This window comes from Trematomus bernacchii, unplaced genomic scaffold, assembly GCF_902827165.1.
Source record: "Trematomus bernacchii unplaced genomic scaffold, fTreBer1.1, whole genome shotgun sequence".
In the NCBI taxonomy this organism is placed as follows: Eukaryota; Metazoa; Chordata; class Actinopteri; order Perciformes; family Nototheniidae; genus Trematomus; species Trematomus bernacchii.
This window is the reverse complement of record NW_022987582.1, coordinates 12,773,330-12,794,936: the sequence shown is the minus strand read 5'-3', so window position 1 is coordinate 12,794,936 and position 21,607 is coordinate 12,773,330. Positions and strand designations below refer to the sequence as shown.

General features: G+C 42.1%; 2 protein-coding genes across 3 annotated transcripts in view; both read left to right on the top strand.

The window, feature by feature from the left end:
* eif3ea (eukaryotic translation initiation factor 3, subunit E, a) overlaps positions 1–2,690 on the top strand; it is a 30,968-nt gene extending 28,278 nt beyond the window's left edge. Inside the window, exons 11-13 of the mRNA XM_034127888.1 lie at positions 765–867; positions 1,329–1,463; positions 2,523–2,690. Of these exons, the coding sequence (XP_033983779.1) occupies positions 765–867; positions 1,329–1,463; positions 2,523–2,558 (274 nt within the window). The 3' untranslated portion in view covers positions 2,559–2,690. The remainder of the gene's footprint in view (positions 1–764; positions 868–1,328; positions 1,464–2,522) is intronic.
* Positions 2,691–6,889: 4,199 nt separating this feature from the next.
* rspo2 (R-spondin 2) overlaps positions 6,890–21,607 on the top strand; it is a 57,613-nt gene continuing 42,895 nt past the window's right edge. Inside the window, exons 1-2 of one of the 2 annotated variants that reach the window (XM_034127895.1) lie at positions 6,890–7,049; positions 7,483–7,815. In XM_034127895.1, coding sequence (XP_033983786.1) covers positions 7,716–7,815 — 100 coding nt within the window. In that variant the 5' untranslated portion in view covers positions 6,890–7,049; positions 7,483–7,715. Of the gene's footprint in view, positions 7,263–7,482; positions 7,816–21,607 lie in introns of both variants that reach the window. The other variant, XM_034127894.1, reaches the window with a different exon arrangement.

The following is a 21,607-nucleotide window of genomic DNA, read 5'->3' as shown; positions in this document are numbered from 1 at the left end:
CTGAGGTATTTGTAACAGCTGCAGTTATTGTCTTTGAGCCCTGTGCAGATTAAAAACATATTTTGGTAAAGACAGACGTGCTTTAGTAATAATGAGTAGTACTTTCAGGTTGTTTGGTTAAACTATGAAATGGCATTCTTTAGACATGTCATTTGAGCAAGAAAATGTTACAATATGTGTAAGGCAAAAGTAGCTCCCTCAAAAGATAACGGGGGGGTGAATTCATTTCTTTTTTGATGTGCTAGAATATGGTAATATGAATCTCATTCAGCCAGTGCTAATGATTTAGTCCTTAGCCATGGCCAAAATGATTGCGTCTTCTCTTCATTTTCTGGGACAATCTGTCCAGCACGGAGACAGGCCCTCCTACCCTTTCTGTTGGCTTGTGCTGCATTCAGGACAACTCGGAACTCGATTATTTTCAACCTTCTAGCAGAAAAAGTACAATGAAACGCTACTCAAAGTTCACCTTCCTAAATTCAGATAAAATCAATCTACCCCAACTTCATGAAGTAGTAGTTATCTGAAATCACACAACATTGGACGCCCACATTTTTAATGGTAAACTATCAACTAAAAGACAATGTACAAGATATTTTCCTGTATAACATGGTAAAACCTGATGTGGTGTACCTGGAACGCTTGAAGGTCGGAGGTTTGATTGAAGGTCAGAAACTGGCTACTTCAACTTGGAAAGTCAAACTTTGACTCAACGAAGTATCATAGATTGGTTCTGGTCTCATGTATCTCTATTTCTTCAACAGCATGCTGGCAGACAAACTGAACATGACGCCCGAGGATGCTGAGAGATGGATCGTCAATCTTATCCGCAACGCCAGGCTGGATGCGAAGATAGACTCCAAACTGGTGAGACCTCCAGTCTTCTTCCTCAATTAGCCGGCTCAGCACTTATCTAATTAATCAAAGCTTTTTAAATGTCCCTCTGCACACCGGGGGTGGTACTGACAGTCAAATAGCTTTTAGATGCTCCTCATGTGTGACTTCAGAGGCATAGGAGGCATTATTTATGTCCGGATTTTGTAATTGAAGGGTAAGGACATTGTAACCATAATATATCACCCTTGCTAGGTCCTTTTTGTGAGGCTCCTTGTTGAACCAGCATGCTTTGGACTCCACATCACAACAGTTCTCTGTAATCAGCTAAATCATAGCCCAGTCCTCCAGAATGACATAGAATTAGAGTAGAGTCGATGTGAACAGGACCACTGGTTGGTGTTTGTAGGATGGCGTGTCTGTCAGACCAAATGTCATTGGCTTTTTTATCGTTTTTGTGAAACCATTGTGCACTTTTTGTCTGTTTTTTCTAGGGCCATGTGGTCATGGGGAACAACGCCATCTCACCTTACCAGCAGGTGATTGAGAAGACCAAGAGCCTCTCGTTCCGCAGCCAAATGTTGGCCGTGAACATTGAGAAAAAGCAGGCCCAGAGCACCAAGACCGAGGTGAGTAACGCACACACTGTAAACAAAAAAATTGCACACCCTTCACAGGCTGTCGCTGAAGGCAACCATCCCTCCCTTTTTTAAACCGATCAGATTGCCGAGAAGGTCAACACGAACTCAGGGGCAGATCAAAGCGTTTGAAATGATCAGCTCGAAAGAACAAGGCCAAAGAATGTTGATGAACAACCATCAACAAAAGCTCTCTTTACACGAAATAAGCCAGTAAGAGCAAGTTTAACAGAGCTGACGCTTTCATCCTTCTCCATTGCTCTTCAAAGGCCTAATGACAAGGTAGAATCCAAACAACCATAAAACGATGCCTGGGCTCTGTGACTCAGCTCAGCAGCGTAAATAAGGTGGACCCTCACACAGGCTTTTGGTGAACATTACTTAAAGCCTGGAGTTCCCTGCACTTAGGACCTGCTGCAGATGTCTGGCTCAGGGTCCAGTCATTCCACTTAAGTGTGTTTTTGATGTTGACCTTGTGTGTTTTAGTGGTATGTAGGACCGTTCAAGCACTCCCAACTACACAAAGTGTCATAATCACGCACATACTCTGAACGGTGAGCCGTTGCCTCCCCACTCCTTGAAGACACGCACGTCTGTCACATCAGATTGATGGGCCCGACACCTGACAGCACCAAGGCCACGGAGTTACAACAGACATGTTAAATGGATGTCTTTTGATGTGCTCAATTACCCCTAACCCTATTGTTTGAATATCTGCCGCGGGAGTGCTGCCATAACCCTTTCCCGTTAAAAAAAGAAAAAGACCCCCCTCATTAAGGAGTTTTTGTAATTAGACAAAAGAGTCTGCAAACGGCTCACAGAGCACCATTACATCCTGCTGTCCTCAAGGCTACAAATCACTTGCATATAGAGAGCATTTACTGCCTACCATCTGGGGCGGCTGCTTAGGGTCCCTGTCAACTCTCGCAGAGAAAAACGTCAGCACTTAACTGCTTGCACATGTATGATACTTTTTCACATTTCCCACAAACAACATTTGTTTTGATCGCTATCCGTCATCTTCTAATTTTCCTCTTTCTTTTGTTGCAGACACCCAACTGGGCAGGTACCGAAACTGGATTTTAAGCGACACAGTGAAGATGGATCCATCCTGTTTTACATTGGAACTTTTTCCAATCTTTGTATCTCATGAAGCACAGTGCTGACTTGTTTAAGTCATCACCAATTCAATAAAAGTGACCAACATAACCATTTTCACCCATGATTGCCTTATTTCTGGACATTACAAGCGGCGGTTTGAGGTCTGAGTGGTCAGACTTTTTTCTATCTGTAATACTTGATGAAGTTTTAATGTGCGCATTGAGTCACCGACTGGGACAGTTAAGACTGCTGTGTGCGATGCGGCTCATGTGTGCGCAGTAATGATGAATGGCTGTTTAGTCTGTTGGTTTTATGGTGTTTTTAGTGGTTCCCTTCAGCGTGGCGGGCAGTCTCTGAGTGGGACGTCAGCTGGATGGGGGCAAGCAGAGGTGATGTACAGTTAGCAGCGGTCACACACTCTGCCAGTCATTCTGCCCATCTGAGGACATGAGAGAGCCATAAAGAACCATTAGCCAGACGGACACAATCTTTTTAATGTTCCGCCCCGCCCCCGCTCTTCCTTGCCTTCGACCTTCTCATAACTCAGTCCTCCGCCTCTCCGTTCCTCCTTCTTTATCACAATTGCTCACAAACAGGCTTTCATTCCTTCACATGTCTTTAATTTACCTCTACTTAGGGTATCATTTTCATACTAAACAAGGATTTTATGTAGAAATGCACCTGCTTTATTAGGCTAAGTCTGAAAGTGGAATGTGTCATCTCTACATGAAATGACTCTTTAACAAGGAATATGTTTTTTCAGAAAAGAAGAAAAAAGGACAGCTTTTCAGCCCTACCACTTAAATCATTGCCATAGAAAAAGTTCCAAACTGTGGGCCATAAACGTCTTTTAAGAGGGAATGAGGCAGCACTGCTTAACGTCAGTCAACACTGTGAAACATGCAGGTGGTTTACACACCTAGTCCCGATCCACGAGACCAAAAGCGTGAAGCTCCAGTCATTCAGCACCACTCTGTTTTCCTTTCCATTGGCTTTGTTTTGACCTATAATAAGTCCCGGCCACCAACCACAGTGCTTCAAGGTGGTAACTGCAACGTGTCTGAATGGTGGAGCACACTAAATGTTTTTTTAGAAGTAAAACATTAAAAAAAATGGGAATCCGATTAGCATATTGGCTTAAAACCCAGGAAAACTGGTTAAGGATCTGGTAAAGGATCTTACACTTGTCTGAATCATAGCTGGGATGCCTTGTTAGCCAAGGAGGTAATGTTTTTGGATCTTGTTTTGTCAAAAGGTTTACGGAAAAACATAAAGCCCAACTTGGTTGAAGGGATTTGGAGAGACCTAAATCGAAAGATCTAAATCACTAAATTTCACTTTCATTGACATTGCAAAAGGACATTTCGGCTGCATTCTTGTGGTGTCAAAATGTCATTCATAGCAAACAATATCAACATGTTCTTTAAGCGCTCTTAACAATACAACCTCTTATTTGTAGCGTTCCACAATACAACTTGAAGCTCATGAACAAACAGTATGACTTCCCAACACAGGAAATGGTAGCTTCTGGAGAGCTTGTGAAGGCGTTGGACTCTGAGATCTGCCCTCTATTCTTTTTATGAAACAACTAACTTGTTTGTGTTCATTTAGGATCCCGTAATCTATAGGAGATGCTAATAGAGAAATTGGGTTTCAGGGCAATTTTTAAGGAGCATTTGTCAACCAAAAACAATGTTTTTACTGCCTACATGGGCTGAATTGCATTTTCAAAATATACTTTGACTATTTCACATTACTAAAATCACTAAATCTCACTTTCAGAGAAATTACGATACGACATTTGGCTGCATTCCCATGGTGTTAGAAAATTCTGTCAAAATTCGATCCCGACTTGAAACATTCACAGAAAACGTTATCAACGTGTTGTTCAAACCCTCATAACAATAACATACAACATGTTCTTTGTAGCGTTCAACATTACGACTTTAATATCATGAACAAACCAACATCGGAAGACTTCCCAACACGAAAACGGTACCATCTGAAGAAAGAAGAAGGCATACTGTATTCATCCCTTACAGGGAAATGGGGAGCTTGTTTACTATCTCATATTCCAGAATTTTACAATTGTACTGTACGGGCGTTGATTTGCATATTCGAAAGATCATACCATATCACATATTCTTCATCAACTAATTTACATTTTTTATATTTGGAGATGTTTACATTTCCAATTTTCCCAATTCCTTTTTCAAATCAAGCTCCTGTTCAAATAGACTTTGAGGTAAGGCAGTTTTGTCAGCTACATGACACGTAACGTAGCAGCTTTGTTTGTGAATGTCATGCTAGATTATTTCTGGACATTGAAGTTTGCCTCTTGCCACAAACATGGAGTTTCTAAGTATAACTTGAACTTTCCAAGTTTTCCTCATCCTCTGCCTTGACATTTTCAAGATTGGAGATGACCACTGTGGTTTGGGACCATTTTCCCTCTTACCTAGTAAACTGTGACGAGAGCCCACGCTAAAGAGCGTCCAATTATGGATGTGTGACGGAGGGAGGGGGGTGTAAGAGCAGCTCCCCTCATTGCTGTTATGGCACGGAGGGCTCGGAGCCAGACCATCCGAATGCTGACGTCACCCCCACTTATGTGCACTGCAACGGGAGGGAGGGGAGGAGGAGGGATGGAGAGAATAAAGTGATTGGTTTACCGGCCCCCTTCTCCATGACACATCATGAAAATAAAAGTGCCCCGAGGCCTAAATTATCACGTTCACCTTAGCCGTGCACTCTCTCATGTTGTTTTAGGAGAGGAACCCAAACCCAAGGCAGTGGGTACACCGCAATGTCTGTCGCTGCTCTCTGGATAAATAAATAAACAAAGGCAGGACAAAGGTCACTATAGTGTTTGGCAAGGAAACCACGATTCATCCTTTTTTTTTTTTTTTACATATTGTTAGAGGCCCCCCCGCCCCCTCCCCCACATATATTTCTTAAGCAGTTCCAAATGGAAACGAGTGTGTTTTCTAACTAAAGGATATGTTTTTGTTAACTGGTTTATCTGGCAAAATCAGTATTTGAATTATTATGTTTAATATTAAAATGGGAGGTAGGCTATGTGTCTTCTCTGTGAGGACACCAAAAACATTTACATTTTTAACAGTTTTATCAAAACATTATTATATTTATTGATAATGAAAGTTTGTTCCTTGATTTACACTAGTTTGGCTCATGTAGAATCACTTATGGAAGATATAACTCTCACATGTGAATCATTTCCTGAAATAAATAACAGATTAAGTGCCACACCTAGTGGCAGAAGGGGGTAGAGCATTCACAACTTCCTCTCCAATAAGCTATTAGACGGTGAAGCAAATAATGCCATAAATGTTTAGTTTTTTTAAATACATTTCTCCATAACTACAATGTGATTATTCTCCTATGAGCCTCTTTGACTAACTTTATGAACACCACATCTCATCTCTGGTCTGTAATTTACAGACAGCATTTGAATGTCACAGAATAGAGCGATGGATCGTTGCCAGCCCCCCCCCCCCAACCCAACCCAACACAACACAAGGTAAATTCTAACTGAAGGACAATCTGCCTCCATTGACCACCTCACATGTTGATGAGGTCCCGTGGGTCAGTGTTGTGAGAGGCCCTGGAGAAGAAAAAAATGTCTGAAATTATTGAATGATTTATTCATGTCCCACAATTACAGCCTCCCCAACGATTACCATTAATTTCAGAGGAAGGGGGGTGTATTGCTGGGTGCGCAATAAAACAGGCGTGACGAGATGGTTGATTTGCGGGCCCCCATCATTACGCACATTGTCTAGATAATTGCCTTTTTCTTGGTTAAACCTCCAATTATTCAATAGGGCCGAGATAACTAGATTAACTGAGTTATTTTGTATCTAAAATTGAGACACTTTAACTTGTAATGTATGTAGGCCTATAATGTATTTGTAAATAAAAAAAGAATCACTTTTTGTTGCGTTTAATATTATAAGGAAATGGGATCGCCATAATAATATAAGTAATTGAATATAAAATACCCTAGATGTTCTTTCTCCGCCGCAGACAAGCTGCAATCCCATTTCCACTTTTTTCTTTTCTTTTTTTAAAACGACCATTTTTTCCTGTGATGTAGATCTAGCTACACTAGGACCCAGAGGCGACCTCATATACCGGGCACTGTGGGTGAGTGGTGAGTGCGCGCAGGGGGGTGGGGGTAGAGGTGGGGGTTTGACTACACTAAATGTCATCTCCAACATCTGAAATAAGAAGAAACACAAAACGAGAAAATATCCACACGTGACAGCGGCACGGCGCTATATGAGCAAAAAGGCAGCAAGCATCAGGACCAGTCTGGAGTTCAGCAGCAGCCCCGCCACTCACTCTGCGCTCACTGGCTCTCCTTTCCCCGTTTTAAAGAAAGCAAACACATGTGAGTTTCTGCTGCTCTTACTACAGAAACACGGAGCGGATAACTTGAGTGAGGAAACGCAGGTAAAGGGAATCTAAGCTTTTTTTTTACAGAGAGGAAAGAAAAGGGGAAAGGAAATCCCCTCCTTTTTTACCACGACCACCTTTTTCCCTCTTTCTCGGACTTCTCTTAACAAGTTTCTCACACAAAGAGGGATGCTGCATGTTCCCGAGCCGCACTTGCACTCAGAGGGAACCTAAAAAAAAGTGCACCAGAGCGGAATTACACACTGCAAGGTATACACCGACACGTTATTCCACGGAGCGACTATTACGCACGGCTGCGCTTGTTTTATTTTTTTGGAAGGGGCGTTTGCATCCACATTAACACACAGAAGATCTTTTCTTTCCCCCCCCCCCCCCCCCCCTGTTATCCCCCAAAGCATCATTGTTTAGGAAGGTGTTGATTTCATTACAGTGTTATCACAGTTAACCTCCTTTGTCATTCTCCCCGCAGCGCAACAAAGCGGACACTTTTATTGACTGGAGGATCAGCGCGCTTCATAAAATGATCCCAATCGGCGGCGCGATAACATGTCGCATCCCGTCTGATGATTGACACATTTGAGGATCGACTTAAAGAAAAAACTGGAGGAGGACATTAGAAAGTCAGAGAATTCGTCCTGAGCCACATCTGCTGGCATCTTCTTTTTTTTTCTTCTGGAGTCCGGACAACAGATCACCGTCCAGATGCAGTTTCGACTCTTCTCATTTGCGCTGATCGTATTGAACTGTATGGAGTACAGCAACTGTCAGGCGCCGTCGCACCGTTGGAAGAGAAACAAAAGAGGTAAGAGGAGAGGGGGGGGGGGGGGGGCTTTAACAGATGCCTGAGGAGTTTGTGTGGGTCACGGGAGGCAACAGTCCTACTAAAATATTCTGTTAAACATCGGCTTCTGCGCAAAAAAAGGAAGCTTTAAGTCAAATATTTATGACTTTTTCTGTTAGATGTTTCTAAATACGCACAGGTGAGACCTGCCTATCCAATATTGGAAAATTCTAGAAATGCACTCTTCAATCAAATTTAAGTTGCAATTGAGTCTCGCAGCATCTAATATTATTTATCAACCTCCTAAAAACAGATTTTCCATATTATGTAACGAGTTAAGAGCCGGTAGCTAATGCGTAAAATGTGCGCAAAATTGGCCACGCGTGTGGCTCTCCAAAAATGAATATAAAAATACGTTTCGTCATTGGATCGGTTAATTGTATTTAAAACCACGATGTCAGAAGGGCTATTAACGCTCACTTCCCGATTCTGTGGCCCCCAACAAAGGGCTCCGAATATTATTTACATGTGAAACTGCTCAAAAAGCTGCTGGCGCGGATCGGTCTATAGAGAAAGCTGGCAGCTTACATCAGGAACAGGGGAGGGGTTGGTATTGTTGGAGTTATTTAATGAATAGACACGGAATCCCCTTCATCTGACTTATGAATTGCCCATCTCCACTCCAACCCCCTTAAGCTGCTTTTAATTGATCTCATAACCACTTTGAACAGTTGGTAGGAAACCCGCATAACAATCGCTCAGCGGAGGCGCAGGAGTTGAGGAGGGGATCAGCCCCTTTGTAAATACTAGTCCATACTCTGAATGAATGAGGAGACAGTGGGATTAGTAAAAGTGGCCCCCGCCGAGCCCTCTGAGCAGACCGGTGACATAATTCCGAGGGTGACCGTCAGAGGAGTCCGAATTGCGCACGGGGCACGGACTTTTATGGGCACAGTAAAGCAAAGTATATACAGTACAGTAGAAACATTTAAAGTCAGAGCAGAAGGAGAAAGCGGTTCTTGTAAATTGTAAGGCAATCACAGATGTAATCATATGCGCTGCGTGCCAGGGGGAACCTCCACACTCTGCGAGCCCTCCACTGCCCATCTGCAAATAATCAGACAATCACTGCGGGGTACTGGCACACACACGTTTTTAACTCCTCTGTGTGTTTCTTTCTGTGTGATTGTGTACGACATATAATGTCGTTTTATTAGATGGTACACTTTCCAGGAACCTGCTTAAATCTCGAGGATATTTTTGATGGTGAAGCAGCAAAACGAGTTTGTGTAGGTGTATCTGTGGGAGAGAGAAAGGGAGAAGGGGGGGGGGGGGGTTACCAATGGGGATGAGATCAAGAGGTTAACTTACACATTTGACCTCCAGAACAGCTTTAGGCTGAGTTCTATAAGCTACACATTGTTACACCCCCCAGCCCTCAGAAACGGATGTTACACTTGTCAAACTAATCCCATGCAAATATGTACAGGTTTGGCCCCCTCACGGTTATGTTGAAAGTGTATGTGTGTTTTGCATGACTTTTTGGGCCAAAAGTGCCATTCTAGCTTGCATTGGCAGCCGTCCAACTTTTCGGTATTTCCTTCCTTTATTTATCACGGTTATATTGAAAGAAGCATGTGTAAGAGATCATCGTCCAATAGGCCCAGCAATGCTTGAATATTTTTCTAGCCCTCAAGGTTCCTGTGACAGCTTTATACACAGCCTGTCTGGCATGCACGCCGGAGCTATCCAAACCGTTCAGGAGTGTTGAGACCCAGACGCGTTGTTAGAAACTCAATTTGGCCCCTGCACACTCCGCTCCCCAGGCGTAGCTGTTTTATGGGTAACAAAACACATCCTGCATTATGTCTTTTTTCATTCTTTAACACGCATGCAAAAGACACGTTTTTTGCCATTGATATACTGTGTGTGCAAACCACATGACCAAGTGAGGTGAAAGGGATGGAGAATGCCATGATAATTACGGGATGTCAAGGAGAAAAAGAGTCATTGCGTATGACTGGAGCATGCTGGGATGTATGAGGCGAGATTGGGATCTTTGTGCGGTTTCTGGGCTGATCTTGTCTCACTGCATGGCATGACCCAACCTCCCATTTGGCTGTGGTAATTGTGCATATACATTTTCTTCATGTCGAACACATGACAGAACATATTAAATTTACACCTCCTTACCTCCTATCCGGCCCCACTGGAAGGGAGGAAATGGTGCCAATGAGCCCTTCTATGATATCATAGCGAGACACAAGGGTATTACTTTTCATTTTTATTCTCTGGCTAATGATGCCACCTGCTGACTACATAAAATCAGGGCTCGAGTACCAGCGCTGCCTGGAGGAAGAGCGCAGTGGGGCCCTGAGACGTTTTAAACAGGTAATGAATAGGTAATAGCAGCGGAGAGTGGTGAAAAGTTGCCATGTGATACCGTTAACCCCTTCCGCGTCTACCCAGAAAGCCCCCACATTTGAATTCCCAGCAGGCAGCAGCATGTTTCGGATCACATTCGACTGTGTAATCTGTCACTTCAACACCGTTCCCAGATGTTTTAGTAGGACAAAAGTGATTAGATGAAACTAATGCAGCCTAGCAGGGTGGAGGCAGTGAGGTCATGACATTTCGCATCTTTGGCAACAAGGGCGTGTGGTTACTTTTTGATGCAAAAATATGCAGAAAATAGTCCTAATTTGTGGCTGAATGTGCTATTATTTCAACAAAGAATCCAGGAACTTGATACTTTAAGACACTTGTGATTGTGGTTTAATGATAAAAATGCACAAAAAAGAAGACATTGGACATCTAAAGTCAGTCTTTGGGTGTATAAATGTTAAAACTAGAGCGTGTTTGGACGCAGATAAGTTGCAGCCCCTCTTTCCAAGCCCTGGAAATCAGTCCTCAGTGTGCTGAAAGCTCACACGAAGTCCCAGGTTTGTGGGTGTAAGTGTTAATGTTGGAACCCGCTTCTTTCAGCGCAATATAATACGTTGATTAAGTGCTTAACAGGGAGGCCAGCATTGCCACTCTTGCCTTTGGAAAAAGTGAAAAAAAGGCCCTTCTGATGGTACGTCTTTTAACAAGGCTTTCTCACATGATGCCACTCTAATCCAGGTGATGTGAGCCCTGTTTCTTTTTTTTAAAACTCCTTTTAAACAGAAAGAGTTTGTTTATTTGACTCATCACTTAAATGGCAATGCTGGAAAGCGATCTGAGATTTGACATCATGGAAGAAGTTGTGCCAGTTTGAGGAGAGGTGGGGGTTTTTAGGGGGATGAGGACGGCATATTTAAGCAGATCAGCTGGAAACGGCTGAATGTGAACAGCATCACCTGAGAGGGATTACAGCGAGCAGAGTCTTGACCTGAGCCTGAGCTCCGGCGTCAAGGAACAGAGCTCTTGTCTTTCTCTCCCAGGCTTCCATAAGTGTAAATCTGAGTGTGTGTGTGTGTGTGTGTGTGTGTGTGTGAGAAAAAATACACTGAGACACACGGACACCCAGCAGGTGCATGTTCCCGATGCTCTAATCAAGACATCAAGTCCAGGACATTGACACACACACCCCATCCCACCCCCAACTCATCGACCAATCACGTCCACGGTCTGTCTCGGAGATTATCATGGCCATTAAGGACAATGATTCACTTATGTGCCGTATTGATAAATCACATTAGTCTGACCCAGCCTCCGAACTCTGTCGAAAGACTAGCTCCTTGTTTGACCTACTAACCCATGCATGTCGATCCCGGCCTGTAGCGCAGCTCCTGCTCCGAGTCACAGCGGTATCAGATGAATCCGGTGAAAGGCCCCTCAGTGCGTTCATGCCATGCTACACTGCCGGAAAAAAAAACAGCAGAGGAAGAAACATGCAGTGGCATGAACTTTCGGCTGGTGAGAAAGACACAATGACAGATTCTTTGGGGTACCACGTGACTGATGATACGTTTGACTTTTCATTCGTTTTCCCTCCGGTCTAACAATTTGATTGCTTCTAATGAATCGAATTGGCTAAATGATTCCTGTATCCCACATTTTTTGGAGAAGGTTTGTGAGTTTGAATGAGTTGCAGAGCTGGGAATCATATAAATGTGTTGCGTCATATTTCAGTATTTCACATGGATGAGAAAGCTTGTTTTGTAACATTTCTGCACACTTCCATCACGGTAAAGAAACATTCATTGTGAGCATTTTTTTGTTGAGGGGAATTCACATGGGGGTCCACCCTCAATCATTGTCATCCCATATGCTGGCAAAGCGTAGCGCCAAACAGATGGTTTTATTTTAGGCTACATTTTACCACTCCGTAAAACTTCATTTTTTTCGGAAATGTGAAATAAAAAGAACGCATTATATAAGATCATCTAATACACTCCATATTTCCTCATGGTGATTGGAAACTCCTGAGCAGCAGACAAAACGGTAGTGTCCCCGCAGAGCGCAGGGGCGATTTTGTAACCCTCACCTATGCCCACTCCCCCGAAGCAATTACACCTTAATATGTTTCCTTATAAAGCTTCTAAATATGACCAGCCAATTTGGGCCGATTCTCTCAAGTTTATTGGGCCGTAAAAAATCTAATGTGGGAATCATTTCGAAGTGCCACACATAAAACAACAAGACAAAAGGAACATTTTTGAAAAAATTACTCATGCAAAGGCTTCACAGGTAGGAGAGCTGCCCAGAGCAGGAGACGGGGCCCCTCAGGCTTACACTGAAATGCACTTCCAGACTATTTACCACTCGCATTACTAATACACACCTCCAAATTAATTCAGTGAAGTGCTGTTTAGAGGTAATGACGTGGGTACAATAAGCATCCATTGTGTTTTTTTCCCCAGTGAATTTGATCTGGGGAATTGTTAAAAATTACCAATTTCCCATTTTCTTATTACAAAATGAAGTAACTACATTAAACTTAAAACGTATTAAATATAATACTTTGCTTTATGTTAGGAGTTACATGAGAAATCAACATTTGTGCAGGAAATATGTAGCTGGAGCCAGTAGATGGTTAGCTTAGCTTAGCAAAAAGACTAAGAACCGGGGGGGACCAGCTAGCCTGGCTCTAGGAAAAAACATCCACCTACTTGCACCTCTCACGCTCAACTGTTAACTGAGTTTTAAGCATTTATGTTTAACTGAGCTAGCTAGCTGCTAACTGTATCCTCATATTTACCGTATAGAAGTTGGTGCCATGATATTGCTCTGACGACCCAATAATCCCAAAAACAACAGACTGTTGTGCGCTGCAGGGTATTTCTGTGGCTTTCAATCTAATCTGACATTTTACAGAATATTGTGATTTGAGAATAATGGTCCGTCAGAAGAATGGACAGTCCCTTTGACATGAAAGTGGTATGGATCATTACGTCTGACCTTTGCGAGGAAAGAAAATAGGTGTATTTCCTGTAACTACTTTGCTCAGACTTGGTAACTAATCCTATTCAGTAGGCCATATATTTGAATATTCACCTTCCCTAAATGAGCTGTACCGATTAAGGAATCCAGGAGCCTTTGGAAGGATGCTTAATGTCTAATGTTTGTAAGGCCACACTGTATGTACTCTTGTTTGCCATGTCACTCTGTTCCTCTGTGCGCATACTTACTTTGCATTGATCTGCAAGGCCTGGAAATCTGAAACTCAAGCAGGCCCCTTGAGAAAATACACGGCGTGTGCAGAAACAAACACACACACTGACTCTACTTTGGCGCTTGTTAGCATCAATGCCTGTTCAAATGGTTGCCGCCCTAAAAACAGCGAGGCATGGGGCTCTGATCGCTACCCCCATGCCCACCCGTTACTCTCCACAGATGGACAAGACTATTCCCCCCCCCCGCCCCCCCTTTTCCTTACTTTTATGGGACCTCTAATTATGCTTACATGCCACATCAAAATACATCCCAGCATGCAGTGCCTTTTGTATGAAGAGGAAGTGAGCTGGTCAGATTCAATAAAGGGTCTCTCTGAAGAGCTTGTCTGTAATTTGGCGGCCCACGTATGGACATGGGGAGGTAAAGGTGCAGCTGCCCCCAGTCGCATGTTGACTGTCTGACATGTCCATTTGTGGAGTTGAAACAAATCTGGAGCAATGATACACTTCAGTTCTTGAATATTTGATAACACAAGTGACTTTTTCCTCACAGTGTTCTGCCAATATGATGATGAAGTAGTGTGAAAGATATCCCAACACACTTTGAAGGAATGCAAAAATGTGACAGCATTGTTCACCCCATGATGTACCCGAGCAAGGGACTGTAGTCAGTCTCTGTTATGGTTTTGGCTGAGGTTGGGGTTAATGATGGTAATTGGGCACCCTTAGACTAAATGAAGACTTGCCTGTGGAATTAGGCTTGGACTAGTTGGGACAAGAGCTTTGACTCCCTACAGTGGGTAAGGCTTACACTGGATTCTGTTTTGTTGTTTTGGGCATGAAGCTTTGTTGAGTCTGGCTTGTTCCTCTATCTCCTAACTCACGGGCCCTGTGGTGTGAGGAAAGGAAGGCCTCGTGGCTGCATGCGGAGTGCAGAAGCACACTGTGTGTTTTTAATCAGGAACAAGGCTGGGAGTCATTACTGGGCTGCGATATTGAGCTCATTGTCTCTATGACTCCCTCTTTGGAGAGAGAGGAAGACAGGGAGTGAAGGGGGGATGAACAGAGAAGGCAACATAGCGTGCATGTCAGATGTAAAGAGGTCTTTGAGGGTCATCCCCTGTGATTTATGTGGTCAGAAGAGAAGGAGCAGAGTGATGGGAGAAGAGGATGCACAGAGCAGTGGAGGAGTGATTGAAGGAGACATGTATCTGTCTGTTATCAGTGCAAACCAAAAATATGTGTAGATCAATCATGTAATGGAACCTACAGAACATGATATTTATCCTCGAAGTAGCGGAGTGTTTTGTTTGTTTCATGGGAGTTGTTCCAGCTCACAGCACAATAACTGATGCTCATCTTGAGCGTTGATAAGAGAGCACCTCTTTCTGTCTTTACACAACTTCTAGCTAACCTACTAGCATCCCAGAATTCAAGCAGTAACACATAAGCCACTGTTAAACCTGAATAGCTGATTTCTAGACCACTTGGGGGAAGCAGAAACAAGCCTTAATCCCAACATTGACATATCGTTAGCCTCATAGCATAATTGCCTAAGTCATATTTTAAGGTTTTCAGAAAAATAAGAAAACACTTTTTTCCCACTTTCTGATCATGACTCAGGAGGCTTTAACTCCCGTTTCTTCTTCAATCTGTCTCCCGGTGGAGGACAATTTGTAAGATTTAGGGGCATTTGTTGATTGAATTTATTTTCCTTTGTGTATAATCAACTCGGAATAAGAAGCGTTTTCCCGTTAGCTTAGAACAAGCCCTTCTCTTCCACATTGTCCGCTTTTTTGCACCATCATGTTTCAACGGTAGCCTAAAACAGACAAACCACTCCGGTTTTAGAAGGATTTTTCATTACTTGCAGGTAAACAGTCCTGTGGAGAGTAAAATAAGCCTAATAATAATTAGCCTAAATGCAATCTTGGAAACCATCCTCTATAATTTGACAACTATTTGTCTTTTTACAAGCACTCAGAAAGGCTACTTGTGACACAATGAGGCCATATACCGTATATCATTTAACTGTAGTCATTACAGTTGCCAATCTGTAAACAATGACAGTGCAAGCAATAGGAAGTCCTGGCGCAGATATTTTATGATTGGACATCTACAATCCAATAACAGCCTTGGTTGTTGCATGTTCAAAAAACCTGGGCGACAAATTAAAGGAAAATTCCCAAAAAACGGTCAGGAAAAAACAATGAAAATGCTTCCGCGTGGGTCATGGGAGTCACAGAATGTTTTTTTTAAGAAGGAGCTTTGATTTAGTATTATTTTTACTGGCGCAAATTTTTGTTATTTACAATGTTTCTCTCTTTTCAGGTAAAACAGTTTACTAATTCAAACTTTTTTCCACCTTTCAATCATACATATTGGATGGTGCTTTCAGTTCACCTGTCACTGAATGCATTTGAGTTATAACCAGACTTCTGAGCCGATATAAGTCTCTTATAGTGCCACTGGGTCTGTAATACACTGCAGTTCTGATCTATTTTCCTGCGGTTGTATTCGTTGTTTGTCTTATTGTTGTCTCTGTTGACTAAAGCCCATGTATTTTTTTTGTGCTTCGCTCTGGCCACAAGCCAGGCTCAGGACAAGATACACCCATGGTGTCAAAAGAGAACATTGTGTTGACTGCTTTTGACTTTTTTCTGTCTCCATCAGAGTTTCTTACTAATCTAGTTCTAGGGTCCAGACAATGAACCTAAGCTGCGGTAGAGAATACTGCTACACAGAAAAAGTATAACGCTTTAAAATAAATCCATTAACATTTCCAAGATTCCTTCTCTCTTTTTCCCCCTCCTAGTTATGCACTTGTATTACATCTTGGCTGACTTCTCCTTAACTGGATATTATTTTATTTGGACTGGGGCCAGGTCTCAGGAGCGGCGGCCTTAGCTGTGTAAACAGCTGTCACCCGCAGGAGTCATAACTAATAGGTATCTGTAGACAGAGGTCACATGTAGTTTACATGTTTACCAGCTAATGGCTTTAGAGATGGTACTGCCTTGGTGCAGTAATGGGCAGGAGTGAAGTGTAATGGACATTTATGGGCTGGTTATCATCATCATCAACGAGCACAAGGTCACACGCATATATGCATATGAGTGGCCGGAACAGTTTATTCTTAAAAAGAGCTTACGTAACTTTTAAGGTCAAAGGGTTTTTTGTAGAATAAGAGATTGTATCTAAGACATATTTTCTGACTGTTTATAGAAGAGGGAACAACTCCTGTGGTTGAGTTATTGCATTGCTCTTTGGTACATCGGACACTTTGGAACATTGTTGTAACAGCAGCCAATACAGACAACGCAATTTGCCACTCTTTTGTTGCAGTAAACACTGTGGCGTGTAGGCACAAGACAGGTACAGATCCATTTATATGTTGTGTACATGAATTGATACTCATGCCACCCAGATACTTTGGAAGTCTCTGTTTCTTCATCCAAAAGTTCCTCTTATCGCAATATCTAACACCAACTTTAGTTTCCATCTCACCTGCATACCAAAGCTCACTTTTTTCTGGCATAAAATTACATTTCCACACCCAGAAGCACACATAGTACTTTTACTGAAAGGAAATTATCTTCGCACCACAGTTATGTGCTGGCCTGTGGAGGCCACTCATACTTTATGAAAGCATTTATTCCATTTTATACTCACTGAAGAAATGTGTGCTCCTGAGGGCTGAGTATGGCCTTTTAGAGCCAACACAAGCCGGTTCCTGTTAAGAAGGCCCAGCAGTGCCAGCCATTCAGGTGCAGTTTTGTGGTGGTGTGAGAACATGAGGCCAGATGTTATCCAGACACCTGCTAGAGCATAAGCTGGCCGCTCTCGTCTGGATTCAACAACACAAAGTGTATATCACAGGCCTGTAAAACACCTAAGGTGAACTTCTCTCTAAAGTGTACTGGAATAACGCTCAAGTTCTTCAACATTTTTTCATACAACGGTTGATATGATTGTTTACATTTAGCTATGAATGTCGAGCAACACAAGCAATCATCGGCAATGCAAAAGCTGTTAACCCTTGTGTGGTGTTCGGGTCAAATTGACCCGATTTCCATTTTCAATGAATAAAAAAAAATATAAAGATATTTTTGTTCAACCTGAAACTCAATGGCAGGGGCTTATTTATTGTGAAGGACATTATTTTTTTCCACTTATGAAAAAATGCCCACCCGCATTTATGTCCTTCATAAGAGGTCCGGGTCAATCTGACCCGGATACAATACCAGGACAGACAGACAGAGAAAAACACAAACTAAAGACAAACACAATTGTATGCATAGAGAAGCTGTTTGAACCTGTTGTACCTTGATCTTTACCCTTTGTAGTGTGCGTCAGCTAAATGCAATGTAATGTACACAAAACTATCCTAGAACATTATAAACATTTTAGATCTTCCAGAAATGTATAAACATTTTACATTTTCTCGCACTGTCCCCCTGCACCTGCATGCCGGAGGAGGGACTAAACAGAGACATAACCTCACATTACAGGTGTAAAAAATGTAAAATGTTTATACATTTCTGGAAGATCTAAAATGTTTATAATGTTCTAGGATAGTTTTGTGTACATTACATTGCATTTAGCTGACGCACACTACAAAGGGTAAAGATCAAGGTACAACAGGTTCAAACAGCTTCTCTATGCATACAATTGTGTTTGTCTTTAGTTTGTGTTTTTCTCTGTCTGTCTGTCCTGGTATTGTATCCGGGTCAGACTGACCCGGACCTCTTATGAAGGACATAAATGCGGGTGGGCATTTTTTCATAAGTGGAAAAAAATAAAAACAATTCCACATGCCCTTCACAATAAATAAGCCCCGGCCATTGAGTTTCAGGTTGAACACAAATATCCTTATATTTGTTTTTATTCATTGAAAATGGAAATCGGGTCAATTTGACCCGAACACCACACAAGGGTTAAACCCTGAAATATGTCCCGGGTCTTATAATCTTATAGGTTAAGTTTAGGAAATGGTTTTAGTTTGAGTTAAAATAAATACCAAAGTAGCTTTACTTGAGTACAGAAACTACATAAGTCCAAGTTGGCTTTTGGTTTTACACAAACAGTAATCTCCTAGGGAAAGGTCCCATTTTATTTGGACCTAACCATCCACCCCAACTTCCTCCCAACTGGGATTTGTCGGCAATTATATTATGATAATGTGTTATAGTGATACTTATCATAGTTAAAATTACGAAGACAGTATGAAAACAACCTCCGGCATTAATCAAGACATGTTTACTTTGAAAGACAACTGGAACATAATATTGGCAGGTGACAGCTTAAAGGGGACCTATCATGCAAAATGCACTTTTTTATGTCTTTTATACATAAATATGTGTCCCCGGTGTGTCAGGGAACTCACGCAGCGTCAGAAAATAAAACCCTCTCTCTTTTCCTCCGTACCCAAATCTCTAAAAACGGGGCTACAACGGAGCTGATCCAGATTTGCGTCCGATATGACGTAATATCGGAAATGTAGGCTGGTTTTTCACCCACGGCCCTATCAGAAACGTTGCTATCAGAAACAATGCCCGACTGTTTTGGATGTAATGTGGTCGGTCCATGTTTACATTAGCATCGCTAACACTCAGAGCTAACCTGTACTGCACAGAGCATGTGTGTGAAGAAGCTGGAAATACTATAGCTCCATACTGTTTCAGAAATAATCCTTGATAATCCATGATATGGCGTTTCATCACCGCAGTATCTGCCGGTAGAATCTCCCGCATGAGCTCAGCCCCCTCCTTTTTTTTTATCAATTTTTTTTTTTTTAAAGCTTTATACCCCAAATCAGCACTTTTGAAACATGAGGCATGGCTAGCATGGGTGATCTGTTTGGTATTTTGAGCAAAACACTTCATAGACATGTTTTTTATATATTTGTATATATCTGAGACCTATGCTATTGCCGAAAAATAGCATGATAGGTGACCTTTAAGTAAAAGAATATCAGCAATGATAAAAAAATACGGTGTGGCGATTGCTCTAGTAGGAAGAATTCGAGAGTTAGGTGAGACAACAAGCAAGGTTGTCTTCTTTTCCCACGGGAGACCTAATGTAGATATTGGATCCAGCCCAGTTATTTGGGGGGGTAGAAAAATAAAGCTTTGATGTTTAGGGTTTTTTTTCTTTTGTGGCAGGCACCATGTGTGAAAGTGAGACCATGTCTTTGCCATCTGTCCCCTGTGGTGCACTCCACTTTTGACCCTGGCGATCGCCTAACATCTCCCTGTTGTGCTCGGCGAGCGAGGAGGGGTGCGAGGTCTTGTTAAAGGGTTAATGAGGAAGAACTCTGTAGCAGACAGCCTATGAAGATAGAGTGAGGCAGTCAGTCAGCATAGGCTTTTTTGTTGTTTGCAAGTTGTTTTTCGTTTAGTTTCCTTTCTTATTGTTTTGTCATCGTTATTGCTAAGAGCTATTTTCTTCCAATAGATCACATGTCTATCAAACAGTATGGCTTCTTCTCCTCCGTTCTGTTGAAGAAACTTGAGTTTGTTTAAGTAGCGCTCTTGCTCCTGCTAATTAGCTGCAATTAGCAGTTTTTTGCCTATTCTATTTATTATTTTCATTCTAATGATATGACGTTTGTGCTTTTATCTTGGTTATATGTTAAATGCAGAACGTTTACTTATTATCAAGTATTATTTTCCTGTGCTATGAATTCACCACATTTCCTCCAACCTTCTTAGCAGTATTGCGAAGCAGTTAAGGACTTTTTACAGAAGGAAATTCTGTTTTAAGGTATGCTAGTTTGGTTTGTCATGAAAATATTATGACATTTCCTTTGATATCACCCTAATATAACCTCTTAAATAATTATGAGGTTGGCGGCACACATTCAAAATGGGGTTTTGGAGGTGCAGGCTAGCTGTTTCGTCCTGTTTTAAGAGTTTATGCTAAGCTAAGCTAAGCTAAGAAACTGAGCTTCAGATCTAGATTTAAATTCTCTGTGAGGAGTATCTAACCGTCTGGCTTTGCAGCTACAGTTGGTTGTGCTTTCTGGCAAGTATGAGAAATCCACATCCAGCTCTAGCTCTGTTTTTCAGATGTGTGATCTGGAAGTCGGGATGAATTTAGTCAAGGTGATGACAAATGGGGAAGGGAGTGTGAACCCGGCTTATGGTGGGAGAGACAGAGAAATGCTACATGGGGTGAACATATTCCAAGCATGCTCACTTACTTTACTGATCCTCGCCTGTGATGTCCTCGTTTTTCTTCCGCACTGGGGGAAACGTATGGCCAGGTCCCTCTCCGAAGTGTGTGTGGGTGTCTGTGTGTGACTGAGTGAGTGAATTACTAGACTTCCAGCACGTTGAGCTACAGGTGTGAAAATTAGGTGTGAGGTTTATGTGTGATAAATTACCAACATGTGGGCTAATCAGAGCCACTCCACCTTTTCCTCCACCCACCTTTTTCCTCCTTTCCCCTTTTTTTCTTCTTTCTTCTTTCTGTTGGGGGAAAACACATTTCTCCCACAGCTTGAATGGATTTGAGGGAGTGTAAATATTGAAATATTCAAAGGTACAGACGTTTCCCTTTCGTTTCGTGCTCATTTCTTACTTCGCACCTCGTTTGTAGTTCATCCGTAATTATTTATTTTATTGGTTACTGTCAAAGACTTAGGAACTTTAGGCACCAGTAAATATTTATATAAATATATAAAAGATCTTGCCTCTGTCCTCGAGAGAGAGAAGAACCCTTTCCCCACAGATTAAATAATTTCTTGGAATGAAAACCTAAAACATTTCTGCTAAATTTCCGAGAGCATTATTTACACTGCCTCCGAAGTTGGTTTTCTTCTAAGTCATATTTCTCTTCATTTATTGACTTTCCTTTTAAATGATGACAGAGATTTCTTCAATCAACATTTTGATAGCAAAATAGAACAATCGGCATGAAAACTGCAAAACACATTTTTCTTTTTTTTCAGCAGTTGCACACACTCTGGACAGTTGAACTAATAATTACATGTGGTTTGCATCGTCTCTGGACTCTCACGACTAAAAAGTATAAAAATATTTATGATACTCTGTAGTTTTGCAGCTACATACTAATGTCTTTGGTCAAATAGCGGTATGCAACGTGTGTGTGAAGCAGAAATCCTGCAGCTCCGCCCGCTGTGACGGACCGCTGTGACGGACCGATGAGCGGAGCGAAACACACAAGAGTTAGACCTAACACACTTAGCT